The 27,978-nt window shown below is 36.5% G+C and overlaps 1 protein-coding gene across 1 annotated transcript; it reads right to left on the bottom strand.

Annotated features, from left to right (window-relative positions):
- Window positions 1–58: 58 nt before the first annotated feature.
- On the bottom strand, window positions 59–27,967 carry Ork1 (open rectifier K[+] channel 1). Its single transcript, XM_028178833.2, has 6 exons — window positions 27,384–27,967; window positions 5,056–5,235; window positions 4,052–4,173; window positions 3,297–3,537; window positions 2,755–3,017; window positions 59–2,490 (listed from the first exon to the last, which is right to left on the bottom strand). Exons 1-6 carry the CDS (start codon window positions 27,526–27,528, stop codon window positions 292–294), a joined length of 3,150 nt encoding a protein of 1,049 aa, XP_028034634.2. The 5' UTR covers window positions 27,529–27,967; the 3' UTR covers window positions 59–291.
- Window positions 27,968–27,978: the final 11 nt, after the last annotated feature.

Here is a 27,978-nt window from a genome sequence, read left to right on the forward strand (position 1 = left end):
GCTTATGATATAAACCTCTCAAGGTTACAACAACCACTTTAGTAGGAAATTTTAATGTTATCTTCTTAAGCAGAGCATATCCTATTTAGGATGAATATCATTTTGTAACATGATGTAGTTAAATATCAAAGCTTCATTGTTAATTACCTAGTTCTTGTGTTTATTTGCCTTTTAAATTCGAATAGAAAAATTAAAACCACAACCAATGAATTTGTGTTGACGTTTATTTAATTATAACTATATTAACAATAAATAGAATACTTAAAACTAAATTTCGCTAATGGAATCGTATCACGTTTTATCTTTAAAACTATCAATGACTATATCGGTTAGGCTACCTCTTCTTGAGTCTCCGTCCTCCGCGTTGGGAGCGCTTTCTTTGCGCATCCTTGAAAACAGTCTCGGTACAGGACCTGCAGACCTTCCAGGATCACTAGGTACAGGTGCAGGAGAATATCTTCTAAGACGAGGCTTGTTCTCTTCTTCACTAGGGGTTTCAGAGTAGGGGGGAGGAGGTTGTGTTAACAAGGACATGCGATTTTCTCTAGCAGCTGTTGCGGTACTTAATTGTAATTCCGTACCAGCAACAACAGTTGCCAGCGTTGGAGTAAATTGAGGAGCAGCCGCTCTAGCTGATATTCGACGACGGCGTGGACCAGTACAGTCTTCTACGCAACCAGGAGGAGTTTGTGACTGAAGATCATGTCTCAAGGAGCCTCGTCTTCTAGATGTGTCAGACAAGGGTTCAGATATCATTTCTAATAAGCCTGATGGCTCACCAGTATTGGAGCTGTAAGGATTTTGACCAGCTGCCTCTAATGCTGCGAGAGCTCTCAGTAAATCAGCAACACTAGTATGCTCTAAAACTTCCACTTGCTCTGATTGTGGTAAGTTTGAAATATTTACATCTGGGTCAAAAAGACTAGGACGGCCGCCTCTTGTTTTACTTCTATAATTTTCTATTTCACTAGAGAAAATACTGTTTCTTCTATCTGGAGTAGAATTCCTGGAATCATCTCCGTCGAAAGCACTATTCCGTCCCAGTCTTTGCTTTTGGTATTGTCGAATACTAGTTTCGAGATCACTGGGATCATCTGTTTGTGCACTGTCTTTACGTTCCTTTCCGAAAGAAGGAAACAGACTACTGCGACCGCGGCGGGTCTTGTTTTTATAATCTACAAGTTCGTCAGAGCTTTCAGGCAAGTTATCGTCGTCGTTCTTCTTGGACTTGCCGAAAGTAGGAAACAGACTTAATCGACCTTTCCTTGTACGGTTTTGATATCTCTGCACTTCATCTTCGTCTACTGTATCATCCTCATCATTACTTGTAAGACCACTGAAATTGAATGATGGGAAAATGCTGCGTCTACCACGCCTTGTATTTTCTTTATAACGCTCAGCCATATCATCGTCAGGATCGCTAAAATCGAATGTAGGGAAAATACTACGTCTTCCTTGTTTCGTTTTTTCTTTATAGGCTTTAGCAGCAGATGCATTTTCATCTTCACTAAAATCAAAAGTAGGAAATATACTGTGCCGCTTAGGTTTCTGTTGGTAAGCTCGCATTGCAGCAAAGTCTTCGTCTTCCGAGAAGTCAAATGTGGGAAAAATGCTGTGACGACCACGCTTAGTCTTTTCTAGGTAAGCGTTTGCAGAATCTTCTTCGCTACGATGGAAATCGAAAGTGGGAAAGATACTATGGCGCCCTCGTTTAGTCTTTTCTTTGTATGCATCAGCTTCGTTTTTTCCTTCAGACGATCCGAATATAAATGAAGGAAATATACTTCCACGCCTAGGTTTTCCATTGTCTTTAATGCTTTCAGTGCTGCCTTGTGCACTGTTAACCCGATCCCTCATAGAGCTTTTGATATATTCGGCCGGATTATCAGTTGAACTTTGTTTTCTGAAGAAGAATTTTGAGATAATACTTTGCGGTTGAGAGCAATCTGAATGAGGGACTTTAGAGGGCAGTGATAATTTCCCACTTCTCATATTAGCTTCTCGTCTAAGCTTATCTCCTGATTCTCCGCTAGTCCATGTGAAATCATGATCTAGTTTTGTGGCCAAAGATTCTTTTCTGTAATTCGGTACAGCCACGCTGAGCGCCCTAGCTCTCTTTGGTGAGTTAGTAATGAGATCTTGGCCTATGCTAAATAATGGTGGTTTTTCATTTGCTAAAATATGATCATCATCAAACAAGTTGATACCAGACTTTTGCTGAGGTGATTCAAAGCCTCCGAGTACGTTTACTACTCGAGCTAAGAGTTCCGCTGGTTTTACGAGAGCAGAAGCTGTGAATGTCTTTTCTTTGTCTATTCCTAGTAAATCAGTGTCTGATTGTATTCGTAGCATATCTTTGGCAGAAAGTTGAATATTTTCAGAATTTGCTCGTTTTCGTTTCACGATTGGATCTCTTGGTTCAACGTCAAAGGTGAACGTTGGACAGCTGGCACTTCTCGTAATGTGTGGTGTTGTATCGACATATATTGGCTGAAAATAGTAAAAAGCAGAAATTGGTAAGTGAAAGTAAATGTATGTTAGATTTTTTATAGTACTGATTCAGACGATGTCAAATGTTATGCAAGTGTACGATGTAGTGCAAGTTACATTTTATAAAGGATTATTTTCTAATATTTTCACGACAAAACATCTAAAGTAGGAAATGATGATAATCGCATCAAAACAAAAAAAAAATACAGAAAAGGAATCAACTAGATAAGGAAAACAAAATAAAAGCATCCAAATGTAGCTTACCTTAATTTTGATCAAATTGGCTTCGTTTATGATTTTCCTAAGAGCGGAAATGTCTTTGGTGAATCCTTGTAGAATCTTGTTCTGCGTGGCCTTAAATTGATAGGCAAACTTCTGTTCTATTCTATGTATGCGTTCTGATCTCATGCCACTAGTAATGAAACCTAGTAACATCACGATGTAGCCAAGTCCAAATGTGATCCAGACTATCAGGAATATCTGGTAGGTAAAAAAGTATCCCCACTTGAAACCATTGTTGACAGTTCCTGGAACATAGAAAGTAACTCGATTAAAAATGAAATTATTTGATTTGAAAAATCATTACGGAGATTTGATTGCAACAATGGCTTATGAAACAATTCCACAAAAACCTTCAAAACGTATACGTGTATTATATAAAGACATTTTAATTTGCATGTTTTGGGTTCAATAAAGTCAACATTCATTATTTTCTTTAAAATAACTCTTTAAATAAAATATGGAAGTAATTTGAATAATTAAATGAAATGTGAACGAAACTAAATCTGCGAAGACATTCCGCGTACCTGCAACCAAGTCACCAAATCCAATCGTCGTGAGAGTGACAAAAGCGTAATATATGGCTGCAACATAATCCCAGCCTTCAAACACGACGAAAATACAAGCTGGCAAGAATATGAAGAACAGAAATCCGGGGACCAGATAAAGGAAAATCTGCCCGAGCATGCCAAGGTTATTGAAGAAAAAGTCCAAATTATCGGCTCGTTTTTCATTTTTCTTCTTATATTTACGGTATACTGATATTAACTGTAATAGAAAATTAAAATATTTTAGGTTTAAATTAGAAGTTATAAATCTATATTATATAATATAAAAATGAATTGCTGTTCGTTAGTCTCGCTAAAACTCGAGAGCGGCTGGACCGATTTGGCTTATTTTGGTCTTGAATTATTTGTGGAAGTTCAGAGAAGGTTTAAAAGGTAGATAAATATGATATTTTGTTTTTCCTTTGACGTGTCTCCCGTCGGACGAATTCCTTTTGTTTCTTTTAAGTACATTTTATCCAAAAAGTTTAGGTCTTTTATTTATCGACTGAGGCACTACGAAGTCTGCCGGGTCAGCTAGTCACAAATAAAGATCTCCACTTTAAGCGAGAAACCAAGGAAAAAGGCGATCCCTATTGGGATTATTTATCTCATTTCCTTTTGGGATCCATTGGGATCACTTATTTCATTTCCAATGTCGTTTACTTGTTGATTTGAAGTGGAATATTGGAAAAAATATAGGTACTCGTAAATTTTACAATTTGAAAATATCTCACCTGAAGCCCGAAATATTCACCGAGATTTGCAAGTAGAATACCGTTGATGGGTATGCCAAAGAGACCGTAGAATATCATAAGAATACGCGATAAATGGGTCGTCGGGGACAAATTACCGTAACCTGAAAAATATAGTAGGATTAACAAAAGTCGTTCATTTCTTAATTTATAGATGGATTACATGCCCTGATGCCGAGTTAAATTTTCAGTAAATCAGTATTTCCTGTGAGCTTTGCGACTTGTAGACATAATTAAAACTACCTTTCGGACTGTGGTCTAAGCCAAATAAACTATCAGGTGCTCGGAAATAATAAAATGAAAATTATAAATGTCTCGCTTTTCTCTATAAAACTAGCTTTAACAATTGTTTTTAAAGATTATGTCCGGAGATGTGTTTATAGTTTCTCCGGTCATCATGCAAATTAATAAGAACGCGACTACCGTCTTTGTGTGCTATTATTATTTCCAAGTTTCATTATTTAAGGGGATCTACAGATATTTTCCGAACTGTTACACATTTGAGGTTCATTACTATCATTACCTTATCATCTGCTCTTCATCTCCAAACATGCTCGCATGTGCTTTGCGGCAGTATTTAGAGAGTTAGAGATTCGTTATTTAGATAAATGATCCTCAATGGAATTCCTATGCTTGGGTATTTCAGATGGTCAAGAGCTACAGTAACTACTCTCTTCAATATTCCCATTTTAGAGGATGGTGGTAAGGCGAGCCAAAAACCCATATAGATTGGTACGTGTTACCAATTCTTGCATAACAGCAAAATACTTATATTATCTAAAATTCTCGTGTTGCGGTGCTGGTTGCCAATACCAAATGGCTTGACCGATTCTCACAAAATATTGTGTGCATATCGGGTCAACGAACCCAAAAAAAAATTTCCCCTAGATATAATGTAAATGGCAAAACCACGTTTGCCGGATCAGCTAGTACCATTGTATAAGTAAAAATAGACAGTAATTTATTTAGAAAATGAAAACACTAACCAATAGTACTGACGACCGTATAAGAGAAGAAGAATGAATGGTAGAAGTCCCATTTGTATGGAGCTTCTGTATCTTCTGTCGTTGAGTTGAGGACAGACTTGCCGCAGTAGGCTGATAGCTTCCGCAGGATCGTCTCTTGTTTTTCCGGGTCGTCCGGTATATAGTACTCGTTAAGGAGACCTGTGATTCAGTAAAAATATAGATTATTTTTGGCAATTTTTCAAAATATAATTTCCATGTCGCATAACCAATTTTTTTCCCCTACCTATTTTTGGTAGCCTTAGAGGCTATTCCAGCTACGTCTGGACGGGTAGGTGAGCTCACGAGCTCAACCTAAGAGAATATGCTAACACTAGCCCAAGAGCAACACTTCGCAGAATCTATCTCAAGATTGGAATCGCCACTGAGAAGATCCGGCAAGAAACTCAGTGGGCTCATGATCAAGAAAATGTATAGGAAAATTAAGACATGTTTGGAGTGAGAAATTTAATTGGAAAAATTACTTCGAAATTTGTTTCACAAGAAATGACTGTTCACAAAAATTATAATAATTGTTTTTTAATGGGTGATTACTGTTAGCTCAGAGGCCTTTTCAGTTTCATCAGGACAGGTGGACGAGCAAATGCTCAGCCAGGAAGTGTGGGATTTACTAACAGCTGCCCGAGTGCCTCCAAAGGAGACCTAACAACTCAAGAGCAGTTGCTCTTGAGTTGTTAGGTCCGATCCGATGTTAGGTCGGTTGTTAGGTCTGCCGCAAGCAACTGCTTCGCGATTGAATCTACTATCGGATCGAATTCGTGATCCGCTAAAAAAGATCCGGCGAGAAACTTACATTTTTGTTGGTTACCACGAGACGTTCTGAAACTCTTTTGACAATAATTAGAGTGAAAATGAAGCAAGATTTAGTTTAATTAGGAATTGATTTTAAATTATTGTTTTTCTGCTTAAATGTATTTTTTTTCAATTTTCATAAAAATATTAAGGATAAGTATGTGTAAATCGTAGTGTGGGATCTTGCCAGGACGTACCTGTTGTTTACAATTGTTCAGAAAAAATTCTATTAGATATTAAAGTGTTTTATTAAAACGTTAATACCTTCGCACATTAAGTCATGGTTATGTATGTACATTAAGCATAGAATCTCTAATGTTTCCTCATAATCTTGAAAATCAGCTTTCAATATCAGTAAACAAAATAATACTAGTTCTTAATTACATCCTAGAAATTACTTGAACAATTAAATCTGAGCTTCCTGTAGTGATAAAATAAGATCTATTATTACTTGCCACTTACTCGTGATCGCGGGTACTTAGATCCTCTGTAGTAAATTTTGATGGATTTTCAAAACTAAATAATTGTTATTTAATTTTATTATTAGGTTTCGTCAAATAAGGTATATGAAAGAAGATATACATAACAACGTTAAAAAGTCCTTCCAAAGCACGGGGTCTTCAAATTATATTTATATTTATAAGTTTTGTAATTTCATTTGAGTAAACAACATATAGTTACTATCAATTATTCCATAGCTGTATCTATTGATGCTGCATTGCTTTTATACGTCTTAAGTGGTGGTGTGTTTTAACAGACTATCATCTTTTTGACAATTTTAAAATCAACTTTTTACAGATACTAATCATTCGCATAATCTGATAGGACTGCTTACAATACCTTTGAAAAGTCCACACGATGTTTATCACCGCGTGTTCAATTCAAGATTTTTTGTTAACCTTTCTAATCATTTAACACCAAAATATACAACCAAATAGCTTGGTTTACTGACTTAAGGCAATAAAAACAAAGATTTCGATCTTGTGCCTTAGAGTATTCACGTTAAAACATATACATATATACTTAGTCTGGCCATAAATACTGTTACAATTAAAAATAAACAAAATATTACATTTGAGTTTGGAATCTGTCATTTTTATATGATTGCTCATTGAGTTTTCTCATTTTGGCGCCAATACGTTGTACAATATTTTGCGATAGTAAAATGGAGTGGGGTGATAAAGAGAACCGAATCGCTGTGATTGCATTACACAAAGTAGGTATGGAGCCAAATGCAATTTTTAAAACTCTCCATACGCTTGGTATTAGTAAAATGTTTGTGTACCGGGCTATTAATAGGTGCAATGAGACCTCCTCTGTTTGTGACAGAAAAAGATCTGGCCGTCCACGTAGTGTTCGTACGAAAAAGGTGGTCAAAGCAGTGAGGGAAAGAATTCGAAGAAATTCTGTCCGAAAGCAAAATATTTCTCGGGAGATGAAATAGCACCTAGAACCATGTCGCGTATTTTAAAAGATGATTTAAGACTTGCAGCCTATAAGAGACGTACTGGTAATTTCTTAACTGATAATTTAAAACAGAATAGAGTGGTAAAATCGAAACAACTACTGAAGCGGTACGCAAAGGGAGGTCATAGAAAAATTTTGTTTACGGATGAGAAATTTTTACAATTGAGCAACATTTTAACACACAAAATGACCCTATTTATGCTCAAAGCTCTAAGGAAGCTTCCCAATTAGTCCACAGAGTGCAACGTGGCCACTATTCGACTTCAGTGATGGTTTGGTGGGGTATTAGCTATGAAGGAGTGACTGAGCCATACTTTTGTGAAAAAGGTATCAAAACATCGGCACAAGTGTTTCAAGATACCATTCTTGAGAAGGTAGTGAAGCCCCTTAACAACACCATGTTCAATAATCAAGAATGGTCCTTCCAGCAAGACTCGGCGCCAGGTCATAAAGCTCGGTCTACGCAGTCTTGGTTGGAAACGAACGTTTCGGACTTCATCAGAACTGAAGACTGGCCGTCGTCTAGTCCCGATCTTAATCCGCTGGATTATGATTTATGGTCAGTTTTAGAGAGTACGGCTTGCTCTAAACGCCGTGATAATTTGGACAAGGAAAAGTGTCAAGCATCCGAAACATCGGAAATAAGTATTATATGACAATAAAAAAACGCGAGATAGAACCGTAAAGTAAAAAGCGAAGAAAATATTACTTGTAATTTGGTACTCATTTCGTATTTCAGTCACTGTGACACGTTTTGTTTGTTAATTATCAACTTTAGAATTTTAACGTGAACGTTAATCCTCCTTATTAAGCAGTCTTACGCCATTTCCACCAAGTTCGTTGACATTTTTGTAAAGTTTTTTTTTTTTAGTTTCATGACCGTTTCATTTTAAAACTTCTTTAATTGAATTTGATTCATGAAATGCATGAAAACTTAGTACCAAAAGACTTATATTAAGGCATGCTTAGTGTGAGAATTTTTAATGGAACAAACAAAACACCGAAATTATGAATTTATTATTTCAACATAATTACCTAAATATTATTTCACGATGAATTTACAAGAAGACATGCTGAAACTCTTTTGATATTAATTAAAATTCGATTAGGTTGAAAAAGAAACAAGATATAGGTTAATTAGGAATTGAATAGGTTTTTATAAATGGGACACAATTTACGGGCCGCTCAACACTGATTGATTGTTTTTGTATAACTAGTTCTTTAATTGTATGGTGTTAAATCGAACAGAGTAATCGGTTCGTTTGATGTTTGGAGGTAAAAAAAAAACTACGTATCGGTGTCAAAAGTTTTTGATTAAAACCATTTATTGCAGCGTCGTTAATATAAACACAGTTTTTTTTTTCTCAAGCTATTTCAGCGGAACTTTAACTAGTAGGTGAGCTCACGGGGCTCAAACCTGACGACGTTGCTAACACGAACCCTAGCAAGAGCCGTTCTTCGCAGAATCTACCACCGGATCGGAAACGCGACCCACTGAGAAGATCCGGCGAGTAAACTCAGTGGGCTGTGTCTGAGGGTTAATTTATTCGTCGAGCCCTTCGGGTTCGATAAGAACGGTGACCGGTAAACACAGTGACAAATAAACAGCAACAAACTTAAAGTAGCAATCAGTGACTGATGACCCGATTAAAGCAGTTTTACGGTTTAATTTCGCTTATATTTTACATAAATTGGTGCTTAAACGTGACTGTGCCTAAATATAGTATTATCAGTGAAAGTCATTGCTTGATTATTAATAATATACAAAAATTCTGTATCTGTATATTTAGAATTGGCTCTAGAGTAAGAAATGGGCGAGTTCAACACAGTTTCTTGTTTCTCGCCGGATCTTCTCAATGGGTCGCGATCAGGTTGTATATTCTGGTAAGCACTGCTTTTACTAGAGCTACTGCTAGAAATTCTCTTGGGTTGAGCCCGTGAGTTCAGCTACCCATTCGAGCGTTGCTGGAATGGCCTTTTAGGTTTCCAGAGATTAGGTAGGGGAAAAAGCCGCGATTTAAGCATATATTATTCTACTAATAGTAGACTTGTGTAGCTGTTGGATACGCAAATCATTTTTTGATTAGTATTCATGTGGTTAAACGAATGCTTATGAACATTGAACAACGTTTATGGCTGATAATTGGTCCATTGATACGCTTTCGACGGGCGTTGTGTGCATGTTAAAGGGTTCATAGCAAATAATGTTGACGGATTTTATAATGTAAACGTTGTTGAAAAGTACAAAAGAATTAGATTCTGAACACCAAACCACCTTACAGCTCCTGCTATATTCAAACGCTAGTTTTTTTTTTTTCAATTCTTGTGTTATTACCCTCGCGTTTACTGCTCCTAAGCAATCACTTTCTAATGTTGTACTACGTATGTACAGGTTTATTAATGCTTGCATGAGTGAAACAACTATTTCCAATGTAACTAAAGCCACGACACAACGTTTCCAAATCGTGACCCCACCTATTCTAGATCACAAAAAAAATCATGAAATCCCTCTTCGCTCAAGAAATGCCAAAGAAGACAGTTAGTTCCAGAGGTAGCCAAGAAAACAAAGTTTAATTCGTTAGAATTTGTTTCGTTTTAGCTTAAGTCCGCTCCCTATGTATTACACCTATAATTCTCAAGGTAAAATTTCTTTTGAGTCAGATTTATTGAGACATGATTTTAATTTATTTATCAAATGACAACATTTTATGTCGCCGAAATATTATATGTCTATTTGAAAGTTACTTATCTGATGTTATGCGATGATCTAAAGAATGTATGCACACTTTTCCGATCACCTAAAGAAGTGATATATAATATTACGCATATTGGAACAAATGTCAGGTGACGAAATCATGAACTAAGTAATCTAAGTGGTAGTTAACCACTTCGATAAACCGGCACGACATGAGAACCCTCTCATTGTGGCCGCCGGAAACTACATAGCCGATCCTGCGGACCAAATGGTAAACCGTCGACGTCGCCCAAAACACGTCATTTCGGATCCTCCCGATCCAATAACAGTACTTTTAGGTACCCCAAGCACCGGTCATCGTTCTCGTCGAACCCGTCGCTTGCGACGAAGGGCTCGGCGAGTAATTTAACCCACAGACACAGCCCACTGAGTTTCTCGCCGGATCTTCTCAGTGGGTCGCGTTTCCGATCCGGTGGTAGATTCTGCGAAGCACGGGTCTTGCTAGGATTTGTGTTAGCAACATCGTCAGGTTTGAGCCCCGTGAGTTTACCTACTAGTTAAGGTTACGCTGATATAGTCTCTTTAGACCATCACCTTAGATAGGAAAAAAAAGTAGTTTATAATTCGTTTGACAGTAAACGTTAAGCTATTGTTGTATGTTTCACAAAAGAGACTACACAAGAAGGCGCGGTGGACGCATCATTGTGGTTTGATTAACATTAAACATACATAAAACCTTTTTACGATTTTTAGATTGAATCGAACTATTGTGGGTTTGGTTGATGTCACTGCCAAGGACACAGGACGCGTGCTGTACCATAACTTATAAATGCTTCCAGAAAATTTATGTATTTGTCTCATTTTCACAACGATTAAGAGTTTGGAATGAAAATTATGTTACAGATACTTTTATCGTCACAGAAGGATATAAACAAATGCGTTTGTTTGTGACGGATTTGCTATGGAACATCAGGCATGTAGAAAGAGCACAGTCAAGCCAAAGAGCTAGCATTTAGCAAGCCTACCATTGAGGACTCTTTTAAACTTTATTTTAAAACAGAGCGTGCCTGTGAAAACAAGTTGGTATGGCAACTTGACTGCATTACAATAAAAGGAAATATTTATAATGCAGCTAAAAGACTTTATGGTGTAATTGATCTTATGCGGTGAGCGCTTTATTTTATTTCGATCTTAGGGCTTAGAGTTTATTACTCCTTAGCATAATGATTCTTACAATAAAAATGTATGTGATCATACAAAAAGAAATTAGACTTTACTTGAAATCATGTCTGCCTCAATTAACATTGTTTATTCATTACGGAAAACGATACTGATTGTGGTATTTTTATTGATTTCTACTATTTAATAATTACGCATATATCCATAAAATTATGGAGAATACCGTTTGCAATTAAACTAACTAATAAATTGATGAGTGAACGCAACTAGCCTGCATTTTTTGCTATTAGTAATCAGTAGGTACTGAATTTTTATAGACTCGAATTTTGGAGCAAGAAAAAAACACGCATAGTTGCCAAGTTTTATGGATTTCTAATAATCAGCTTTGTAGAGAGGCCTAATGCTGTCGCTAAATGGGAACTTGAGGTTGAAGTACCCTAAGTATATTGGGATGAATACAAGTAGTAATTTTAATGTACTGCCGATTAGTTACGTGGGTTTCTAACATTTGTTTTTTTTTCAAGTTATAAAGTATCACAGGAAAACATTGACAAGCAAATGTATTAAAACAGTTATTAGTTGTGAATTTCAATTGTTCTTTTCGATGCACATAAGAAAGATTCACATATTATGCTGTGTACGTGTTGTGTGTGTGTGTGTGTGTTTTTATTATATACTAGCTTTTGCCCGCAGCTTTGTCCGCGTGGAATAATCACTTTGGCATTACGCTAAATTTTACCCGCGACTTCATTTGCTTAGAAAGAAAAAAACCTCGATTTTGAAACATTCTTTATCGGTGCTCTGTTTGTATTGGTCTTGGCGTGATGTTATATAGCCTATAATAGCCTTTCTCAATAAATGGGCTATCTAACACTGAAATAATATTTCAAATCGTACCAGTAGTTCCTGAGATTAGCGCGTGCAAACTCTTCAGCTTTATAATATTAATAAATAAAATAAAGTATAGATACAAAAGTCGATTATATCCTAGAGATCGGATCAAAGATCGGGTAGCAAAGCGAACAGCGTTTGGTAAATCTTTAAATATATTAACACGTTGAACGCTACATGACAAATCGAGTATTTTCGTTTAAGCCACGTTGCTCACCGGTGAGCCTTATCTTACTGAACCGTTTGGGCCACGAGGGTCACTCGTGAGCCGCGTGAGGGTTCCAACGTGAACGCTTCTTACAACCCAAACTTTGCAGCTATAAAAAAAATGCGAATGGAAGTGTGCCGCGTGGTCCTTTAGCGAACCGAACGCCTTGATTTTCAAATTCAATAGAAATTTGTAGTTTTTATCAAGATTATAACCTTTTCAAATACCATAAAAATTAGACGCTAAGGTTATAAATTTTAGAATAAAATCTCAGGTTGATAAAAATTACCGATTCCCTGATTTGGCTTGGCCCGAATGGTTATAAGTACGCTGGGCCCACCGATGGACCGCATGGCGTTCAATGTGTTAAGAAAACATCAGTTTCATAACATTAGTATCTCAATATCGTGTCTTCTGTCAACAATGTGACAAATTCATCGTGAAATCGTGAGCGCCTAATAAAATGATGTACGACAAACTAAGTATGAAAACCTGGGCTTATTTCTTTAAAGCATGTAAAAATTATTGTCCGTTTTTATCCGTTGTCCGAAAGTATTCGTGAGAGATTTTTTTGGACAATTTTGGCTGTCTCAGTCTGGAATAGCACCATCTAGAATAGCGTCTTTTCGTTAGTGTCGTAAAAGTAGATTATGTGATCCGCCGGAAAATGGGGTAGCGTTTTTTCACTATTTTGCCAGGGTACTGCGCCAACCGGCATTCATTGGAGTTTGGGTGACAATAGGCCCATACGAGTAGGATGCAGCGATCGGTCTATTTCTATCACGAAGCAAGCGTCTCGGTTTAAATGGTAGTAAAGTTGTATAGTAGAACAGAGACTTCCTAATGTCCCGAAGTTGGTGGTGGCAGTCACGTTGTGATCTCTCTAGGCTCCAGAAGCCTTGCACGGAGTAGGACGTGACCTCGTACACCCATCATGCGCTAAATAGTCATAGGTTTGAAAATTATGGCCCTTTAGGGCGATAGCGAAGTTAGGGGATTCTACAATAATACAATACCAATTTATCTATGCTCCTTTTAAATGTCAAACGTATTATAACTCACGTAAATTTATAATAGGCAGGTAAAGAGACTATCAGGACTATAGTAGTAACATGAGAGTTTTATTATAGGGACTGATTTTTTTTTATTGCCCTTGTAGTCAGACGAGCATACGGCCCACCTGATGATGGTGAGTGGTTACCGTCACCCGTGGACCAGCAATGCCAGGGGCAGAGCCAAGCCGCTGCCTACCGAAATGATTATCATTTAAAAAATTAAGTTCAGTTGTGTTTAAGAAGCACATTTTTCCGAAGAAGCCATTACGCGTCTTTCTTCATGCCGAAATGCAATTAAGATTTCAATGAATCGAAGAAATTCGATGAAGAAGAAGAACGGGCTCTTCATTGAAGAAGGAAAAAAAAAACCAATCGTTAATACGTCGCTCACTAAATACAAACTTGAGAAGGTATTTTCCTCGATTGATGGATTATTTGCTTAACGCTGGACGACATACGACATCTCTAATTAGAGACTAATTCTCGCATCACGATTGAACGGGAGGCCGACGGATGTTTGTGTACGAGATCATATTATACTAAGCACGTGAAGTTCAAGTATGTTCTTTGAAATTCCACGTCACAGTTTAAGAGTCCTTGGATCGAGAGTCTGATTTTGGAATACGTTTAAGTTTCGTCAAAATCTGTCCAGCAGTTTTTTGAAAAAGCATTGTCCGTCGTCAGCATCACTCGTGTGAGTCGCTATAGGAATATACCGCCAGCATTTTCTTTTTTTTCGGGGTAGGAACTAAAGTTCCCTGGAGATTTCCGCGCTAATACAACGCGCGGGATATGTGCGACTTGGAGGCCGAGTTGTCATAGGTTGACCCACTGAACGAGACCCTGCGAGCTTGTATGACGCTGGTCCTTGCTCGAGACAGAATCTAGGTAAGGTAGGGGTACCGTATAACCAGACTCGTAGTTCACCCCACGGTCCCTAGGCTGGCAGAATGTACAACTATCTCTATCTGCATATCTCTGCTGTGAGCTCTACGGCAGAATGTTATGTATCCATTTGGACTCATAATCCCTCTATAATGATATTTATTTTGTAAAGTACCGAAACTAATCGCGAAAAATCTAAAAAAAAGTTTATTTTAAGGAAAAAGTTGTTTCTGTTCATTCGTAATCATACATTCAGATGTGCCATTTAGTAAGGACGTTGGCACCCGTCCCCTTGTCGACAACAGTTTTCCTCGTGTCTTCCTCACACGGGCTCAGAATGTAAACTACTTTATGAGCGTATCACATGTTTGCTAGAAATCGAAATGTAAACTCCTAAAGCCCGTTTCTTGGTTTAGTGAATCAACGAATTTATTTATTTATTGAAGAATTTAAAAATACACTGAACCGCAAAGTCAATTAAGATATTCTTTGGGTTTTTGTGTGTCGTACATAATTAAAACTACATTTACGGTTTGAGGACTGATCGCTCACTCGTCATCGAGTTGGCCGTGATCACGAAAATTTTAATTACTACTATTATTACCATTAGAAGGAGATCCTTACGCGGAAATGGCATTGGATTGGTCACATTTTAAGAAAGCCCGATACCCACCTATCAAAGAGAGCACTGAACTGGAAAGTGCAAAAGGAAGAGAGGCCGCCCCAGAACAACTTGGCGTCGCTCGGTGGAGCAGGAGCTAGGGGTCTTGGGCATGACGTGGGTGGAGCTAGAACAGATTGCCCAAGACCGATGTAAATGGTAAAATTTGATTCGAGCCCTACACCCCAGCAGAGGGTAATAGGAAAGAATGATGATGATGATGATGATGATGATTACCATTATTATTATTGAAAACCGAGTTTTTGCCCTTTAATGTTCCTAAAATTTCTCGAGCGTTACTATTTTTAGCATTCTCGTCGGGCGAACTGTTGAAGGCGATAATCCTACAACATTCACATCTCTGTATAACATAATTGCATACGATAATCTCACCTGTTCGTATTAGAAAAATGCAGCTTAAGTGAGTAAGCCTTAGCATTGGGAATTTCAAATTTACCTGTCGGATATTTTGCAGGAAAATCTTGTCTTGTTCTAACATAATCCATTCAATGAATTCAATGTTTATAGCAAGCCGTTTTTTATTGCCGTAATTTGATAGGCGACCATGGCTTACCGAATGTAATTGTTGAAATATTTTGTTCTTAATAAAATAAAACTTGCTCAAAGGATTTTATTATGCCCTTTCTAGCGAGAAGCTCGCATTTCAGCTCTGTTTCTTCTATACAGTAATCATATATTATCATAAAATTTCTAGAATAAGAGCACTTTCAATCATATTAAGAGTTCAAGCTCATGTCTCAAGGATAGACTCATTGTCGTCAAATAAATTAGTCATGGGTTGCTTGCTAGGACTTCAAATCCCCCCAATATATACTTTATCGAAAATTTGAAATCGCCCTAATTTGTACGTTACTAAAAATTTTAAATACCTCCAATTTACTTTAAGAACTTAAAACGACCTCAATCTAGTATAGGTTACCGAAAAGATAAGATCGCCCCAATCTATGTTATCATAGATATGTTAGTAAAAAGTTAAATTCGCTCCAATTCTAATTACCAAAAAGTATGCATTTGGTGAAAACTTTAGAAGGTTCTGAATTCAAAATTTTGTTAATTTTGACCAGAGAACATCATCGAGCATAGAAAATACAACAAAATCATCAAAAATGCATCCAAAGAGTTACCTCATTGAATAAATAAAGCCAATAGAAATGCTTAAGATTAACGCTTTACCAGGCGGATTGCCTTAAAATTACATCTCGGTCATGAGCATATGACACAAACAGGTCGCCACTGTATTATTATTAATGATCATGTTAAGCATTTTATTAAATTACGCACAGCTAGAACTCTAGATGGTTTTAGGATATTTGATCAAACAATTTGAAAATCGTGATCTTCTAGATTTGTTTTGTTGCTGATGATTTAGGGTCACCAATTGCTGTTTCTGTTCATTGCATGCATTGTGTGCATGAAAATTGTGATTTTCTAGATTTTTTTGTTGCTGATGATTTAAGGTCACCAATTGCTGTTTCTGTTGATTGCATGTACTGTGTGCATGAAAATTGTGATCTTCTAGAATTTTTTGTTGCTGATGATTTAGGGTCACCAATTGCTGTTTCTGTTCATTGCATGTAATGTGTGCATGAAAATTGTGATTTTCTAGAATTTTTTGTTGCTCATGATTTAGGGTCACCAATTGCTGTTTCTGTTCATTGCATGCATTGTGTGCATACATTACACAAAATGGACCGTCGACCTATTGAGGTTCGCGAGGATACGCTGGATCCAGGCAGCACAGGACCGATCGTTGTGGCCAGGTTTGGGGGAGACTTGGATCCAGCAATGGACATCTCTGGGCTGATAGATATATCATTTTTTTTCTATAGATAGATAGTACATGGCATTATATTAATTTAATTTGCTCGAATAATTACGTCCTATTACGTCTTTGGTGGCCGTCCGTCACCGTCACCGTAAGTCGAAAATAACGAAAGCGAAATTGATACGAAAGTAAAATTAGTTCTAATTATGTTTACTATTATGACGTCATTGTTCATGAAGACTATTCTTTCGCGTCGCGGGAAAAGAACAAATTCTCCTTTGAGACAGAGAGGGTTCCAGACAAAACTGTGTCAGGTCTTATTCAATGTTTGTTATACAGGGTGTGGATGACAGCATGAAGTACATTCATATTTTTTGGCCCTATCGAGCGATGCGCCTATACTTTTGCTGAAATCCCGCAAGTAAATAAATAGTATTTTTTAAATGAAATACTAACAGAGCACGTTGTTACCTAATTAAATGAAAGTAAAGTAGCATCTTGTATTAAAAACGCAAACCGAAAATAAAATTTGCATCATGACTCGTGGATAGGACTGGATTACAGACGAGTCTGTACAGTCATCTTGCCTGTTTTAACTGCTACTCGATAAATAATAATAAAATCGGTTGAACATTAAACATATATTTTAATTGGAAATAATATACCACATACCACAAGTACCAATTATTAAGTATGCTAGTTCAGTAATTTATGGCTTCGGAAATACATTATTAACATATTATTATGTACAAGTCAATATACAATGCGGGTCTTGCATTCATATCTAACACAATATGTATTAATACGAAATAGTAACAGTTTTTCTAAGGTTTCATTATTAAAATATACTTTTGTTTTGTTTTTTATTGCTTAGGTGGGTGGACAAGCTCAAGTCCCACCTGGTGTTAAGTGGTCATCGAAGCCCATAGACATCTACAACCTAAATGTCGCCACTTACCTTACGGTAGAAGCTCTAAGGTCTTAGTATAGTTACAACGGCTGCTCCATCCTTCAAACCGAAAGCATTACTGCTTCAGGGCAGAAATAGGCAGAGCGGTGGTATCTACTCGTGCGAAGCGACAAGAGGTTTTACCACCAGTAATTACACAAATTATAATTTTGCGGGTTTGAATTTTACTACACGATGTTATTCCTTCACCGTGGAAGTCAATTGTGAACATTTGTCAAGTACGTATTTCATTAGAAAAATTGTTACCCACCCGCCTGCGGGATTCGAACATTGTTGCATCGCTATATACGAATGCACCGGACGTCTTATCCTTTAGGCCATGACGACTCAGCTCTTTTAATAAATTATCTTTAATCTCGTGTTGCTCGTTTATGGTATCACCGTGCTTCATATGTTGCCGCAAATCCACCGTGTCGAAAAACCGTAATTTGTGTATTATCTGTGAATATTGTTCGAAATATTCTGACATTTCTGTTATGTCAAATACTTTATCAAAGACTAGACAGTTCGTAAGAGGATATAAATACTTTTTGCCGAAATAATGATTTTTAAATACAGAATTCACGTCAACCAATCGAATCGTCGGCTTATTTCTGCCTCTTGAACTAAAAACGTAACTATTAGCAATGCGTCATAAAATAATGAATGACGCGTCTAATATCTATTACTTGGGCGAAAAGTAACATTTCTTGGATATCCTTTTTTGGTCTAGATGAGCCAACGTCCACCTGGTCAGTTGAATTCGAAAACATTAATACGTTCAACAATCCCATTACTCTATTTCATAGTGCGACACTAAAAGGCAATGACGTTATTATTAAAAAAAATCCCGCGGACCTCTTCGAGCGGTACTAATGGGCAGTCCCCAGACGCATCTTACGATAAATTTACAATATTATTATATTTTGCTTCAATATATTTTGTCTAAGAATTTCTAAAAATCTGTTATCTTTTATTGGAACGAAGTTCCTTATGGGACGATTCGGAGGGGTACTCTAACCGGGAAAAAACGTCCGTAATGTAAGATTTTTATTATTTTCCCGGAATAAAGTTCATAACTTTGTAAAGTAGTTTTTTTTATCAATAAAAAATCATAATAAAAAATGTATACCCGAATAATTATTTTCTTTATATCTCGAATAGAACTTTAAATTAATATTTTTATAATAAGGAACTTCGTTCCTATCCGGTGTCCCACGACACCACACATCTTTTTACCCGTCATGATAATCGCCTTATCGTAGCCGCCGCTGACTACTCCCCGAATCCTGATCATGCAGGAGCCAGTCACCGTCGACGCCCTAGACACGTCCTTACGGATCCATCAGATCCAATAACCTTTGCACTAGACGCCTTCAGCTCTAGGAGCAGGCTTAGGGACCTCGGTAACCGTACTCGTCGAACTCGACAAAGAGTTCGCCGTGCAACCTAACCCATGAATCAGCTCGCTGAGTTTCTCGCCGGATCTTCTCAGCGGGTCGCGATTCCGATCCGGTAGTAGATTCATTCGCGAAGCAGCTACTCTTGAGTTGTTAGGTCTCCTTCGGAGGCGCTCGGGCAGCTGTTAGCAAATCCCACCCCTCCTGGCTGAGCCTTTGCTCGCCCACCTGTCCTGGTGAAACTGGAAAGGCCTCCGGGCCACCAGTAATCCTTCAATCATAAAAAAAAAGAAATAAAAAAAAAAAAAATCTTTTTACTAATATTTATCGATTTAAGCAAATCATAGTTTCATAGGTTTCACGAGTCGTAATTACTAAAGCAGATTCATAGTTTGTACTTGATTGGTCTATATATATCACCGAGTTTCTTAATAAAACATTTTACAAGTCAAAACAATGATTCTATATGTAATGTTTTTTGTTATTTTTATATATGTACCTCATGAAATTTTATTACCGTATAAAATAATAAAAATTTAATTAATTAGGGTTAGCTCAATAGAATTTAGTTTTTGAACTTGTAGTTATTTTTTATGTATAATATAATAAAGGTTGTTCATCCAAAGCTGTCTTTTATTAACTCAAATCATGTAAAGCCTTTAGAGTGCTACAAACAGAAACATCCGTAGGACTAAACTGTGACCTCGTCTCTACCTAGAGTCACATTAAAACTTATTAGAACATTTCGAAACAGAACTAAACGTAACGAATTAACATTGGTTAGCTATTGACGTGTAAACTGGAGCTGTTGCTTCATTTTCATATAAGAAAACGTTTTATATACTTTTCATCTCAATAATGGTGTGTATATATTTTTTTCTATAATATTTTTTATTCTATCTGCTGGAGTGTAGGGCTTGAATCAATTAATGTTATTTATATAGTAACTGTTATGCATCTTAATGGTAACGTAAAGCACAAACCGTTGCATCAACGCCTGTGAGATCTGTGTTCTTAGTGCGAGTTTTTTAACTTTCTCGATACCGTAAAAGTTAACTTAAATTTGTATGGAGTTGGAACGGCTACCTACATTTTCCGCTAGGACCATTGTTCCTCCTCCTCCTCCTTGCGTCGTATTCCTCATTGCTGAGGGTCGTGACCACCCCTTTGTATCACCTTCGCACGCACGATCTTTTTCCATCCATTCTTGTCTCTGGCGGTGTGGAGGGCGTTGTGAAACGTGGAATCAAGAGCGGTGCGGATCTGGTCGGACCAACGTATTGGGCTGCGCCCCCATTGTTCCAACTGCATACAAATTTGATTTAACGTTTACGATATCGAGAACTTTAAAACACTCGTACTAAGCACACTGCTCCTCATATCTCAGACAGAGTAACAGTAGTCACTAAAAAGTAAATGTGGAGATTGGGTGTTGAGTTACTCGAATGTATCTTTCGAGCGACGTAGCTTCGGTAGGCAGCAGCTTGGCTCTGCCCCTGACATTGCTGAAGTCCATGGGCGACGGTAACCACTCACCATCAGGTGGGCCGTATGCTCGTCTGCCTACAAGGGCAATAAAAATAAAAAAAACGTGGGCAAGAACAAAAACAATTGTTTCGCGTGACCACGAAAACTGTATTCGAAATTTCAACGACTAGAACCAACTGTAAAAGGTTTGTTTTAACGAATGATAGTAGTTTGGTACGTGCAGACATTCTATTATTTACAGTTTTCATCGCTCAAGGAAAAATCCTGACGGCTGTGATGTGTAATCGATCGCGTGACGCGAAAACAATAGATAGTATTGAGTCGGTATGTAATTATTGTAAAGTGACATAGTTTCGGTATCATAGGAAATCGTACGTTGAGATATTAACGTCAAGTCTTATTCACGAGTGTGGTCAACGCTGTTTTTCGTTTAGTCCCTTACTCAACGGGGTTTTTTGTGTATGATAATGATTGTACATTTTAAAATCAGAGACTCACCATTTTTACTTTCAATTCTCTGAAAGTCGTAAATGGGGTGTGCAGATCTATATTTCGAAATTCGATTTGTAATTTTCAAAGAGGATCATCAATTGGCAATTGGTCCTTCATATTACTACATAGTATAAAACAAAGTCGCTTTCTCTGTCCCTATATCTCTGTCCCTATGTATGCTTAAATCTTTAAAACTACGCAACGGATTTTGATGCGGTTTTTTTTAATAGATAAAGTGATTGAAGAGGAAGGGTTATATGTATAATAACATCCATTAAATAGTAGAAAAATCAATAATAAATTACAGTTTCCGAAGCGAAGCGAGGGCTAGTTATTTATAATTTTAATATTGGTGCTTACGAACACAATCATTTTTGAAACATTTTAGTTTTTGCTACAAGTATCGTGCTTTGGTTACTCTATTTCTATTTTTCTGAATAATCCATTTCGGATTCCATCTTAATTTTTGTATTTTTGTTCTAACGCCAATCTATATCTCTCGCGTCAATTATGCGATTTCCTTGTTGTTATTAATTACGTATAATTAATAAATCATATTAGTTCAGATATTCTTTTGGGTAATTTTGCCATTTTTTACATATTCTAACCTTATTTTCTGACTACGAAGTCTAGTCGGGTCTACGGGTTGATCGAAAAACTGCAAAACTTGAAACTTTCACAATTGATGTCTTTATACTATTCCCATCCACTTAAGATGTATTTCACTCCTGACGGGATACTTTGATAATGACGGACTCCCAACCAATTATTACTGGTAGGACCTCTTGTGAGTCCGCGCGGGTAGGTACCACCACCCTGCCTATTTCGGCCGTGAAGCAGTAATGCATTTCGGTTTGAAGGGTGGGGCAGCTGTTGTACTGTAAAAACTGAAACCTTAGAACTCATCTCTCAAGATCTCTCTCATTTAAGTTTTTGATGTCTATGGGCTCTGGTAATTACTTAACACCAGGTCGGCCGTGAGATTATTCACACATGTAAGCAATGAATAAGAAGTTTATATTGTAACCATAACGTCGATGCATTCAATATTATAATCCTGATTCACTTGTGTGAAACCGGGTGAGTAGCTAGTTGTCTTATAAAGCAATAAAAAAAAACATCCACTTTATCAGATTATAGGCGAGTTAATATAAAACTCAAGTACTCTTTGTATATAATCGAGATAATTCATCATTATCTAATTTTTGTAAATATTTAGTTGTAATAAATTAATTTGGCACAGATTATACTAATTTATTTGACAGTGTAGGTATTTACTTAGCGCGCTTAAGACAAAAAAAATTTGCGCCTCAATACCTGCTTTAGTAAAAACTTTTTGATATTCAACTATGTATTTATATCCGTATTTTGAAATAAATTCTTTGCACGTAATTTGCACGTTTTCTGTGTGTTTTTTTTGTGAATAGTAGTAGTATTTAGTGTAATAGGATATTTGAATTAAATCTTGAATCACATAAAATTTTTAAATCATCATCAATCTTAGCAGATGTATGATTTTTAATGAAGAAGTCTTTTAGAGCTTTGGAATGGCCAACAACTTATTAGTAATTACTGTAAGTCATGGACGCCGTAATCTGAATAGTGTAACTGGTGAGACACGTTTTCTCATTATTCAAATCGAAACTTTGTGAAATAAATAAGCAGGCTCCTAATACACATAAATTTCATTAATAACATCGCATAGAAGGCATACGCGTCGTGGGAAGAAAACCATCCATATGATCAGAACTGGCTAAGAGAGTGGTTCGTGGTAGTCTACACTATGCCGCCCATGCCACCCATGACCGAACACTACGGAAGAAAGTCACATATGGTCGCGATCCTCAGCAGTGAAGGAACGATGAGGAAGAAAATTCATTATATTCTCAAAAAAAAAAAAGGCTTAAGAAATCTACTACGTTCCAATCGCCCCGAAAAAGAGTGGATTTTTTTTGGTTTTATGTAGCTAATCTTGTCGCGTAATTTGATAAAAAAACAGAGGCACCAAATTATTATATTGAACCTTATCCTTTTGATAATTTGAAGTTTATTAACCAAAAATTGCTCTGAATGTTCACCTGAACTAAGATCGTTGTAAATTGACAATACCTAAACACCATACGTCTAATGGACTGTTTTCCAAACATATCTTTTAAACTCAATGCATTACCATTAATTATCCAACAGACTAACGGGATAACTCTCTGTGTGTTAACTAACGGCATCCTGAAAAACATAAAATTTAAGATGCCACTACTGTATTTAAATTCCCAGTGAATCCAAATTTATAGTCAAAACTAGTCAGTGATAAGGCATTTTTTATTTTACAATTTCTCAACAAATTTTAACTAAATATTTCATCATTTTCTTTAAATATGTAAAATACATATATCTCGTCTTTCTTTCACAAATGTTTTTCTATATTTAATTAAAATTTTTATCAATATATTATACAAATTAATTTTTTTAAACTGTATTTCACTACTTTCTTTTTCTACCATTTGAAATTTCACTCTGATTGAAATTAGCCTTATTCAGGACGCTTACTTTACATTAGATGCCATTTGGTTGACACTTATGTAACTGACACCACTCCGTCTACTTAACACTAAATAACCCAAATAATTACTAAGCAGGCACAAATGATATAAACCTTGCACAATTAAATGGTTAATCTAATCATAAAGTTTTAATCACCGCTGTTGAACGAAGACATGTTTCTTAAAAGTTTCGTCTTTATATAATTTTGTTGAAGCTTGCGAAATAAAATTGCTTCTAGAATTTCATGTCTGACACTATTGGTCAATACAACGACTGATTAATGATTTTAATTGTGTTCGAATCAATAATAAACCGTAATCTATTACATCTTTATGATACTGTCGATTTCGCAAAGAAAGTCTAATAGATATATAAAAAAAACATTACTAGTTTTTTTTTTGCTTTGTCTTTCGTTTATCCAATTGAGTTAAAGTATCGTATAGTTTTTTGTTAACATATCACGGAAGTTTTCCGACATACTACTACCGACGTACTATGAATATATGTTACACGCGAGTGGGTGTACACATTTCACTTACATATTTCATCAAGTGATGAGTTTTACGCTTCAAAAAAGGTGTTCAGAATGTACATAAAATGTCATAAATTTCATGCGCGGGTAGGTACCACCACCCTGCCTATTTCTGCCGTGAAGCAGTAATGCGTTTCGGCTTGAAGGGTGGGGCAGCCGTTGTAACTATACTGAGATCTTAGAACTTATATCTCAAGGTGAGTGGCGCATTTACGTTGTAGATGTCCATGGGCTCCAGTAGCCACTTAACACCAGGTGGGCTGTGAGCTCGTCCACCCATCTAAGCAATAAAAAAAATGTTTATAATTCAATTGGAATTTATTTATTTTGCTTAAGTGTTTACTAAGATATAGATGGCGAACTAAATTCCTGAGACGTTATCTACCAGGCATTGTAGAGAGTGTTAGTATTAGTGTGGAAATTATGACATTTTAAACTGAAGTAAGTTACTTAAGCAGCCCTGTTGTGAAGCAGTCATGAATTCTACCATTATATGTAGAAAATAATTAAATAGGCGTTTCTTTTGAAGAGACAATGGGCGTAAAGCAAAAAAAAAAAAAACATCGTATTTCCATATATCTAATGAGACGTCAAATTTTATTTAATTTTTTATTCAAATTTATATTCAAATTTTAATTTCAGTAGTTTCATAGTAATCTTGAAAAAAATACGGATTCTAATTTTTTTTTGTCTTTTTTTTTGCACTAGTTTAATAAAATTGAAGCTTCGCCTCATGAATCTGTGTGAGCCGTGGCATTCACCCCAATACAATATATAAAAAAAAAAACTTATCGAATATTTGTTGTGAAAACATCAAATTTATTTCCTTATAATTTCTAAATCACCGCTGTTGGCCTCTTTCATGTTAAACGCTTACTGAAGTCAGTATATCGGCCAGGTGTAGATAGGCAAAAAGTAATCTATATACATAAAAATGAATTTCTGTTCGTTAGTCTCGCTGAAACTCGAGAGCGGCTGGACTGATTTGGTTAATTTTGGTCTTGAATTATTTGTGGAAGTGCAGAGAAGGTTTAAAAGGTAAATAAATATGAAAATTCTCGGAACCAAATAAAGTTTAGGTCTTTTATTTATCGATTGACCCACTACGAAGTCTGCCGGGTCAGTTAGTCGTTACTAAAATAGGCTGTTAATGATGACTGGTTTTATTTTCTAGACTGGACAATAAACACTTTTTATAAGTATTTGCTAAGCGTAATAGACGTTGTATAATTAGATCACAAAACAATGTATTGATAAAACAGAATAAGGACACGCTTTCAACTTAAACGTAATATTTGCAACTATTGTGCTAACTAGAATATCGTTATAAGTGACCAGTAAATATAACTCAAGTGTTCTATTGAAAAGTCATTTATCTGATCGATTACCTTATTACGGCCCTTGACGACTATTTTTATCGACAAATACTGTTAAATACATGTTGAGAAATGAATACAATATTCTTGTGTTCTTTTTTATTCATTCTCGTATGGATGTCTCGTTGGTTTAAAGATCAGTGTGATTAGTGTGAGTTTTGAAAAATTTTGATCGAGTTTCTCTTCGGTTGCCGCTAGGGGCGCTGTTCCAAACCCCATACAAATTCGAGCTAGCTTTTTTTTTTTTTGCTTAGTTGGGTGGACGAGCTCACAGCCCACCTGGTGTTAAGTGGTTACTGAAGGCCACGGTGAAAGAATAATCGTGTAAAAAAAATCAAACCCGCAAAAATTTGAATATGCGTAATTATTGGTGGTAGGACCTTTTGTGAGTCCGCACGGGTAGGAACCACCATCCCGCCTATTTCTGCCGTTGTAACTATACTGAGACCTTAGAACGTATATCTCAAGGTGGGTGGCGCATTTACGTTATAGATGGCTATGGGCTCCAGTAACCACTTAGCACCAGGTGGGCTGTGAGCTTGTCCACCCATCCAAGCAATAAAAAAAAGTCATTTAAAAAAGGAGATTGAAATATTAAATTTCACTAATGTTTTGACTGTGCAGGCAATGTAATGCAATTAAAATCAGAGCTACGCAAGTTCAACTATTTCTTATGTTCAGAAGGAAATTTATTTAGCTAGTACCTGCGCTTTCAGGCTCACAATACGCCCAACCCACTTGTTTATAGTTATACAGTATATACAGGCTTAGTTTTTTTTATTGCCCTTGTAGGCAGACGAGCATACGGCCCACCTCATGGTGGTTACCGTCGCCCATGGACTTCAGCAATGCCAGGGGCAGAGCCAAGCCGCTGCCTACCGCTTAATACTCTCCACAAGCCTCGTTTGAAGAAGGACATGTCATAGCGCTCGAGAAACACCGTGGAGGGGAGCTCATTCAATAACCTGATGGTACGTGGCAAAAAAGGCCTCTGGAAACGCATTGTGGATGACCGCAGTGGCTCCAGGTAGTATGGATGAACTCTGCTCCGGTGGCGGGCGGTGCGATGGTAAAAACGAGATGCCGGTATCATCTCGAACAATTCCTCAGAGCACTGCCCATGGAACACACGGTACAAAATACAGAGGGAACCGAAGTCCCTCCGCAGACCCAGAGGTTCCAAACGATCCGTGAGAATGGGAATCCGTTTGAAGAATAAAATACACCCTGTATTTTACGTTCGCGTATTTAGTAATGTGAAAGAAGGAAATTTATGCAACTCAACCATAGATAATTGAAAGTGCCCTCGAAGGCAACATAAAACTCAAAAAACATTAATGAATTTTAGTATCATAACATTATTACTATGCTAAATATTGAAAGAGATGAAACGTTTTCTTGGAAAATTAATTGAATATAACGTAATTTATTAAATTTTTATTCCTAGCCAAAACTTATCTTAATGCTATAAGTATAATAGAAAACAGTCAATAATTAATGCACTGGTAGTTTCCTCTATAATTTGTATTAAAAAAAATACTAAATAGGAACAATAAGAATAAAAAAATAACATATTCAGAAAATAAATTGTATCATTCATTTGTCGCTAATAATCTAACGAAATAATCATAATGTTAATTTTTATTCAAATATCAACAGCTGTCTCTTACAGCGTAAACAAGTTTAAACATTACAGAAAAAAAAAAAAAAAATATTATTTATTAAGAAAATTTGATTAGATTCATTTAGGAAAACGCTGTTTATTTATTTATTAACAAAGTCTAAATAAACAAAGAACATTCAACATTAAAAAAACTTTTGAATTTAAACAACATATTGTAGGAAATGGAAAGCGCGGTAATAAAAAATAATAATAATAAGACAAAACTCACTTTGAATTTCGAGTCTTTCCAGTTTTTCTTCGGCTCTCTGTTGCACTTCTAAAGGACTTTCTATGTGATAAAATATACTTGCGCCCACCAAAAGGTAAATTATGTGGAGAGCAAGCATACAAGCTAGTTGCTTTGTGGACATCATCTTGACTAGGTTTTATAAAAAAAAATCTTTTTTTTTTTTTTTTAAATATATACAGCACCCCAGCCTCGAAACACAGCACCGAAATGTTCGCAATAAACTGTCACGCACAATTAAAAAATCCGTTTCGTCCATTCCGCGCTCACTAATTGAAGTTTCATGATCTTCATCGTCAATATCCCACGACGATCCGATCGGTACCGACACAGCGTGGTCATGTTGTGTTCATTTCATTCGATTAGTCGATGGAAAACTAAGTTGTTTTTTTATTAGTTCCCGATGCGTCGATGTGGTACGTAGCGAACGTTGTGATTGAATGATTTTTCCCGGCGCGGGCGCTTGCACGACAGTCGTACGGCGATGTCCTTTTTTTATACGACAAGTTCTGAATATCCGAGTTACATTACGCATTAGCTCGTCGTAAAGGATAATAAGTAAGGCTGTAACCGACAT

This window comes from Bombyx mandarina, chromosome 18 (assembly GCF_030267445.1).
Source record: "Bombyx mandarina strain Sakado chromosome 18, ASM3026744v2".
In the NCBI taxonomy this organism is placed as follows: Eukaryota; Metazoa; Arthropoda; class Insecta; order Lepidoptera; family Bombycidae; genus Bombyx; species Bombyx mandarina.